Source organism: Triticum aestivum, chromosome 3D (genome assembly GCF_018294505.1).
Source record: "Triticum aestivum cultivar Chinese Spring chromosome 3D, IWGSC CS RefSeq v2.1, whole genome shotgun sequence".
NCBI lineage: Eukaryota > Viridiplantae > Streptophyta > Magnoliopsida > Poales > Poaceae > Triticum > Triticum aestivum.
The window spans coordinates 1499153-1507905 of record NC_057802.1 but is presented as its reverse complement, the minus strand read 5'-3'; the positions used below and the strand labels follow the sequence as shown (position 1 = coordinate 1507905).

Genomic DNA, 8753 nt, shown 5'->3' with positions numbered 1-8753 from the left:
ACATTAGAGACGTATAATTGTGTAAGGGGAGTATAGGGTGAGCCTTCGTGGTAACATCCGCCCCTCGAATGGTGACTAGTTTCCCTTCAAGAAAGTGAACATCGTTCGTTCTCGTCTCCCGACATCGCGGTTATCTCAAGCTTTGTACAAAGTTGAGACACTTATTTTAAAAACGGAGGGAGTATATGTTATAAGGGAAGGGGAAAAGAAAAGATGCTCCTCCTAATGGGCCGTGCCAGTAGCCGGCCCGTTATATTTTCTCACCGCGACCCGAGTCCGGACCGGACCGCCTTGTCCTGCGGGGGATAGATATATATACTCTCGTTCCCCGAAGAAGAAGAAGAAGAAGAAGAAATAGAAAAAGAGCCGCTCCTCCTTTTGCTTTCCCCATCGTCCCGCGGGGCGACCAAACCCTAATCCCCATCGCCCTGCCATGCCGTCCGAGGCCTCGAGCCGCCGCCGCGGCCGCGGCCGCGGGCGCGGACCCCCCGCCGACCCACAGCCAGCCCAGCGCCGCGGCGGACGCGGGTCGGCCGCCAATCCGGCCGCGGCAGCCCGTCGCCGCCGCGCCGACGACAGGCTCCGCGCGGGCTACTCGAGGGTGGTGCACTTCGACGTCCCCGCCGCCGCCGGCGGGCGCGAGGTCATCTCCGTCGACTGGCGCGGGGAGCGCCCGGAGAGCGGCCGCGTGCCCGGCGGAGGGCTCACCGTCTTCGTCGCCCTGGGCAGGGACGGGAGGTACTCGGCCGACGGCCTCCGAGGGCGGTTCGACACCATCGATGAGCTCCTCCACGCCTTCGGTGCCTGCTGGCCCTCCCCCTGCGCCGTTCCCGCACCGTATGCATCTATCTCCTCATCGTCTTTACATCCATCTTCTGTCAATTACTCACTATACTGTATCTATGTATTTATGTCTACTGCCCAGCAATTGTGTTTGGACGATGGCACCCTGATACCATGTATTACCTCTGTCCCAAATTACTTGCCTTAGACTTGTCAATGTATCTCCTAACACTAAAAGGTGTCTAGATATGTCCGTATCTAGACAAATTTAAGGCAAGTAATTTGGAATGGAGGCAGTACGTATGTAATGTACAGTATGATAGTGCGATTCATCTCCTAAAATGAAGACACACTTGTTCTTCTGCTCATTTAGCCTGCCTGTTCCATTTCAGGTCTGAGGAGCAGTCGTCAACAGCTGCCCAGGCTGGGTCTTACCCACTGCGTGCTTCGACCTCCACCCGGCACGCCCAGTCGTCAACCGCTGCCCAGGCTGGCTCGTACCCACTGCATGCTTCGACCTCCACTCGGCACGCCCAGTCATCAACCGCTGCCCAGGCTGGGTCATACCCACTGTATGCTTCGACCTCCGCGACACAGGATTGCTTGTATGCTCCGATGTCCGCAACACAGGATTGGCCCTACGCTCCGGTGTTCACTCCGGAGTCTGCTCCGGTGTTTGCTCCGACGTCAAAGCATGCTCCGCCGCCAACTCCGTACGCTTATTTCGCAAAGTTGTACGCAAAGTATCTTCCGGACTGCCCTCCGGCATACTCTCCATGCTCTCTGACGCCGTATGACCGCCACCACTCCCTCCCGTCTGATGTTGATTATTTTATACTTGAATCTAGTTGAAAGTTTGTTTGTTGATGGGGTTTGATTGCTTTTTGAGGGGAGGGGGTGCAGGGTAAATTATACATCAACCGGATGTTCGTTCTCTTGGTAGAGAATTCTGATAGAAAACAAAATAATTTTATTTTCTCTAGCTGCAGTAGGTTTATATTATACATGTTTCACTCAAGTCCTAAAATAAGTTATATTGTTTGCTCTGCTCTCATTGGGTCTGCCTGTTCAACTTCAGGTCTAAGGAGCAGCATATGGATGAGCCTGCATCGGCACATACGCTGCAAAAACTGGATGTCCTGTCATTGGAGGATTCGAACAATGGACCATCAGGGTGCCGCCTTTCCTCGTCGCCCATTTGGAACCGTTCTGTTTTTGACTGGGGAATTACATTTTACACCACCAGAGATCGCACAGGATCTTTCCGCACGTATCCTGATGTGGGCGGGCCTTTCCAGAGCTTGGATGAAGTTAACAGCGCTATCGATCGATATCTCATTGACCATGAGGATCCAACAATGTAATGTTTCTGAATTTCTTTCTGTATTTCCATTGATTCATTTCTCCTGGCTTTGTGCGTAATTGCAATTGAATATGTCCAGGCAGAGCTTTGTATGACGTAGGCCACAAAAGATTATCACATAGTTAGACTATTTTTGGTTGGAAAAAGTACTTGCCTGTTCAAACTACTTAGGTTTGACTTCAATATTCTATTTGAGAACTACTTACTGAACTGGGATTTGTACAATTGGTATGCTAGTGCACACGCACATCTCAGAAATGTGTTCCTCAACTGTTCAAAACAGTGTGAAACACAATGAGTTGGGGACCTGATTTTTTTTTTTTGAAGAAATTTAATAAAAGAAAGAGACTTCCTGTACTCACAGGCACGGGAACAGTTCTGTTCTGTTCTGTTCTGTTTTTTGTATTCAACAGCTTAGCAAAGATTTTGGTTTGAAATCCTTCCATTTAATTAGCCAGCCCTGTCTTTTTTCTATAATTTGTGTTGTTCTGATTACCTTTATCAATCTGTATGTATTCATCCACTTTTGAGTAGGCACAATCAGCTAATCATATAGAAATGCTCTAAATCTGAACTAGGTGTGCGGGGCTTTCTCAAGTGGATGCGATTGTAAAACGTGTTCGTTACTATCCTGATGGCACAAAGAAGCGTGGATCAAAAGTCAAAGATAAAAGGCGTGATGAGGATTACCAGTTGGCTCGAGCTTTGGTGGACATGTATAACGACCATCATAATCTTTTTGGGGTTGGCACTTGTTCCTCCCTCCAGCCTCCCTCTGTCCTGCTAGCACGGCTGTATTGCGTCTTATACTCTTATTGTCTCACCTATTCATGTAACAAATTGCAACCACTGATCAGATCACCTCTTATTTTAGGATCTTGCATATGAGGTCAAAGATTTTCTGCATGGCAAGCCGCTTTGGGAGGATTATTATATCCATTGGACGTACTTTCATATGAATTTCACTGCAAAGACCAAAGGATCTTATGGTGTTGACACTGGCAACCTATTCTTTGCTGAAGTCGCATATACGCGAGGAGATGATGGATTAACGGTGAACAGTTGCTGTATACTTGAACCTTCTTCTGATCATGGTATTCTATGAGCATCTTGACTTACATCTTTATTTTACTTTTTTGCGGAAATAACTTACATCTTATCTGTTAGACAGTCAACCTTTTAACATTCAATTGTGAAGCTGTTAATATGTGTTGGCGCCTGGTTAGTTATTTGGCAGTTAAATGACAATTACCCCTCTTTTTTTAAACAAAGGCCTCTGCTATGGTTGTTGTGGTGATGTGAAGCACCCCAACGATGGTAATGCATATGCTTGTGGTCGGCGGAACATATCGTATTGTTTTCAGAACGGTGCACCTGATCTACCTCTGGACTATTTCGTGGACCGCTATTACGAGGACGTAAGTGTAACTTTTTTTCCTGGCAATCTAGTTTTTAGCACTTGTGTTGTTTTATTCATGGTTTTCACCTTTGTACAGTCTGATGAAGAGGTGGAAAGACTGAGATCTCAGTTCAAGGTATGGCATGTTCCTAATTCCTGTGCAGTATAGTACTCCCTCCGTCCGGAAATACTTGTCGCACAAATGCATAAAAATGGATGTATCTAGAACTAAAATATGTCTAGATACATTCATTTCTCCGACAAGTATTTCCGGACGGAGGGAGTACCATCTATTCGTTGGTCACTCGTGGATTATTATTCTTTGCTTGTGTGTAGGAGGTTGTTAAGGAGGAACTCAAGCCACTGCCGATGCCCCTCGTGGTTTAACTGCTCGAAGCCAAACTTAGAAGGGTTCTGGCAAATAAAAGGTCCCCTCTTGTAATTTCTTGATGACTCGACATATATAGTTTGCCACGATGAAGCTACTTTTTAATGTCAAGTTCCAAGTTTGAGCTATTTCTACGCTGAGAATAAAGTAAATTTGTTTAGGGATAGACCTATTCTGGATTATGAGTTAATAGTTTTTTTTGCATCGATTTATAGTTGTTTCTGGCATGGGTATTTGATGTCTTTTGAGTATTTATTATTTTGTCTGTGAAAACAAAAATCCATTCGTCCAATGTCAAGGCAGTTTGATTCACACACACAAAGTCTGCATAAACTTGCCATGTTAGATTCACAACAACAACAACTTAATTTAGCTACTTTTGTCATGAATAAATCAGATAGCAAAGTGTACTTATTTTCTGCCAACCAATATGTTGATCTAGAGATTTAGAGTCAGTATGCACACTGTATATCTCTATATGCTCTAAGGTGTAACCCCAAGTTGTTGATTTGTTGCAGAAAATATTGTTGCCATGAGCTGCAGAAATTATCTCCTCCATGGGTTGAAGAGAAGGCGGCTTTGCATGAGGGAGCTAGCTGCAACGTTAAATTATTAGATGATGAAACTGCAAACTTGTTGTTTTATCGCAGTGGAGAACTTTTTTGGTGTTTTATCATTTGTGCCACTGACCTAGTGCATATCTCTCTCTAATAATCACAGTCGTCGGTTGCGTGCTTCTCGTCCTGCTATATTTTTGTGCCGAGAAACAGCTTTCTAGCTTGCATCTGCTCTGAAAATTTAACAAACTAGCAAAGGTGCTGTTCTGAGCAGGAGCTCGGATGATCTCTATAATAACAAGGCGTATAGAGCGATATATGTCCCATTTTCTTGTCCTCTTCCGCACCTTTTTTCCTTCTATGTTTTAAAATTGTACTGTTCATGACTGGTGTAGATGAGCTCGAGCTCCAAAACGCTGTGTTCGTATCCCGCTCGTACATTGTTTTTCTACAATGCAGCAGAAATTGCTTATCGAGCTTGAGCTCCATAAGCCAAATTTTGAAAAATTCAAAACTCAAACTTTTAGGTTTCAAACAAGAGATTTCTGTTTTCATGCCTTCGGTTCCTTAGTTGTGCTTAGTTTTGACCATAGCATCTAACTTTCTCACTTTTCTTCTCCCAACACTCGCATCCATGTGCACAAAAATCCAAATGGAGCCTTGCGCAGTTGACCGTTACCTCCTCAGTCGTGTGTCGTGACTGTGATTGTTTATGACCAGTGGGACCTCCGCTAGGTGAGCTATCACTTTCTTTTGCCTAAATTAGGTCGACCCCGAGCGAGCCGCCACATGCCTCACCCAGCTCCACGTTGTCGTCGCCATGCCTCCTAGCAGACCCCCTCCCCCCCCTCCCCCCACTTCAACTGTCTGCCAGAGCTTTGATGGCGCAGTGAAGTGGTTCAACCGGTCAGCCCTTCCTCCCATACGCTGGAACCATTCGAGATCGTTGGCCAATCGGTACATTTCTAATTGAAACCCTAGCAATTAAGATTCGTTTATAAGCCGATTGAATGGCCGATTGAATTGCCGTTCATTGAGTTGCTCTAGTTTGCGATCAGTATCGACATCTATTTAGGATTGGATTCCTGCCAGTGGCAGCTAGTTTGGAAATAAAAAACCCTAGAAAATAGTTTTTGTTGAATGGAACCAATTTCAGATCTTTTGTGGTGATTTTGATCCGAATAATCGAGTTCGTTTTTTATTCTTTGATTTGCAAATTTGGTCCTTGATTGATGGCAAGCACATCCTAGCTGGAGGAGGGTGATGGATTTATTTTGCGCCTGGGATGAGCTCTTGCTGGCCAAGTGTAAGGAGATACGCTCCTGGTTTCCAAGCATATTATTCAGGTCGTCGACGAGGAGACAGAGGAGGAGGATAGCGATGAGGAGGAGGATGAAGAAGAGGAGAGCTACCAGGGGGGTTGCAGATCATCGCAGAGGAGGAGGATACACAAGAGGGCTATGAGGGGGTTGGACATCATTGCATAGAAGGAGGATGCACAAGAGGAGGGCTATTAGGGGGTTGGAGATCATCGCTCATCCTGTTCAAGCAGACATGAATCTAGCGATTAATGTGGACAACGAGGATGAGCAGATGGTTGACCAGGAACACTTGGAGGCTGATGCACATCTGGCGTTGGTCACTGTGGAGGCCAAAACTGGCTGCAAGAATGCCCCAATAGTGGTGGAGCAGTATGAGTTCTCGGCGCAGTTTGAGCAGAATGCTCAATGCTCCCACTGTCACCTGGCTCGCCATCTTGGTACTGCCGAGGATCCGACATGTGGATGCCCTTTTAACTAAAAATAGTATGTTATTTGAATGTGTTTAATAAGTAGTTATATGCTATGTTTTGGATTTCCTACGTTGAGTGTGTTTTGCATGTTCAAACAGAGTGCAACATGCAAAATTTACCAAAAACAACAACATGCAAAACTTACTTAAAAGGGATAAAATGAGGTCAAACTTGCAATGTTGACTTTTCAAAACATGTGGTATTGCAAGTTTATGATTGTTCCCACTTACTAGTGCACACAAGAGGGCTTCATGCACAAGGGTTTCAATTTTCGAGGCTTTTTTTTCATTTTCTTTGATTTTTTCATCAAAATGGGGTAAAATTTGCAATGTTGACCATTCATTCCAAATGGTTTGGAATTTCAACTTTGGTTGTGCCAAGTGGATGCACCACCAACATTAGAGCATAAAATTATTTTGTCAATTTTCAGGACCAAACTACATCACGCTTGTAGTTCAAATTTAAGCATGTTCTGATAATTCACTGAAAATCCAAAAATCATTGAAATAAAGCAATAAAACCTGGAAAGTTTGATCATATTTGATGTCACAAAGTTTCAGAGTTTTTTGATATTTTTTGAATTTACTGTTCATAGAAGGGGCACCCGGAAGCTATCACACATTTCTCTTGTTTTATCTCGTCTCAACTCACATCACCCATTAAACATCGGTACGTCTCTCATCACCCACGGAAAATGATCCAACACCACCCAGTAGTGGAGGAAAATTTTACTCCACTAACGGTGGCCGCACCTAGCCGATCCCCTATACTCTGTGGAGTAAAAAAAAAGCTTCAAACACTACACAATATATATCTTAAAAACATTCATAACATATAGTTTCATCATCGCGTTTTTCAAATTAAAACATGCAAAGTTCACCCTAAAGACATTACTTCAAACACAATGTTTGATCGAAAATCACCACAAACATAGTGTGTACATGTTGTGGATTGAGCTAACCAATGGCATGAACGAACTCAAACGAGGTGCTCAGAGAAGACAACATCACCACCACCACCCCCTCGGCCACCACCACTCTCTCGGCCACCACCAACATTCCGAAGAGAGGCTTCCAAGATCTCTCCAGGAGTGAGCTCCCAATACTTTCTTGCGGTTTCATCCATTGTATTTGGATTCATGAACAAGATAGCACGTTCTTCGTCCTCTTTGGCATCACGAATCCTCTCCTCCTCAAGTGCAAGCCTACGCTTCTCCGACTTTAACTTCCTCTCTTCGGTTGCCAACTTGGCTTTCCATTTCTCATCCTCCAACATCTTGAGTTCATTCCACCTCGCCATCTTCTCTTCTTTGCGTTCGGATGCCAACACCTTCTTGGTCTCGATCATGGCCACAAGTTCTTCTCTTTCAGTGCCATCGAATGCATTTCTCTTCTTTCTTTCTTTCTATTGCAATCTTGTTTCCTTCCGATATATTGTTGGCATCTTCGTCAACCTTGTTGTCCTCCTCAACGGATATGCTCAACCTTGATCTCTTTGGAGTGGTCTCTGTGATTCTTTGGATCCAGTTCTCGTTCTTGCATAGCACTTCATGTGAAGGCTTGTGGACGAACTTGGTGTTCCTATGCTTGAAAAGTTCTTGGATGTAGGGGCCATACTCCGTCACTTGCATACCGCTTGGTGGTGCATGATTCACTTGGTTGATGCAACCGGACCATCGGTTGCATTGGTCATTAATGGTGCTTCAACGATGCCCAATAGAACCTTACGTACAGCTTGATTGCACGTCCACAGAGTTGTTGTAGTGGTCCGTAATTCTGTCCCAAAACATAGTCTTGGCTTGATCCGTTCCAATCGTTGCATCCATGGAGATGTTGATGCAAGCATCGCAAAGAGCAACATCTTCTTTTTGATTGTAGTTGGCGGTGCGTGACCTTCATGGCCGCGTGCTTGGTTCGGTCATCTCCACAACCTCCTCTTCACCGCCTACCTCCTCATCGGCAACCACCTCCTTGGCTTCCTCCTCTTCCTCACGTCCGCCTCTTCGGTCACATCCTCTTGCTCCATGTCTTGGGCCGCATCCGAATGATGTCAAATGGAATCGTAGTTGAGCTCATCAAGTCCCATCGTGGCCGAGGACTCCAAAGACACCAATCACCGTGGCCGAGGATTTTTTTTACCTTGTAGGCATTTCATCAAGCACTTGGCGTCCGCGACCCTTGTTGCCGCCTGCGGACGCCGCCCGCGCCGTAGCAGTGGTCGCAGGGGGAGCCAGAGTAGCTGCACGAGACACCGGTCTTGGACGAGGTGTCGTTGTGGCATTCTTCAACTTCTTCTTCGCAGCCGCCTCTGCGAGGGCCGTCGCCGTCGGCTTTCGAGCTCATTTGGCTCTGCTGGGAGCGGCGGTCGCCACCCTGGAGGACATTGCCGTGGTTGGAGGAGCACTGGCGGAGCTACGTGCTACCAAAAAGGGTCGTGGCCCGCCCAACTCATTGTAAATGCAGTATGGAATT

General features: G+C 45.7%; 1 protein-coding gene and 1 pseudogene across 1 annotated transcript; one reads left to right on the top strand and one right to left on the bottom strand.

Moving 5' to 3' along the window:
* Nucleotides 1-362: 362 nt before the first annotated feature.
* LOC123076726 (uncharacterized) lies at nt 363-4672 on the top strand. Its single transcript, XM_044498843.1, has 9 exons — nt 363-837; nt 1176-1574; nt 1862-2143; nt 2725-2890; nt 3021-3240; nt 3419-3564; nt 3643-3681; nt 3882-3973; nt 4452-4672. Exons 1-8 carry the CDS (start codon nt 434-436, stop codon nt 3930-3932), a joined length of 1707 nt encoding a protein of 568 aa, XP_044354778.1. The 5' UTR covers nt 363-433; the 3' UTR covers nt 3933-3973; nt 4452-4672.
* Nucleotides 4673-7260: 2588 nt separating this feature from the next.
* On the bottom strand, nt 7261-8307 carry LOC123081081 (uncharacterized; annotated as a pseudogene).
* Nucleotides 8308-8753: the final 446 nt, after the last annotated feature.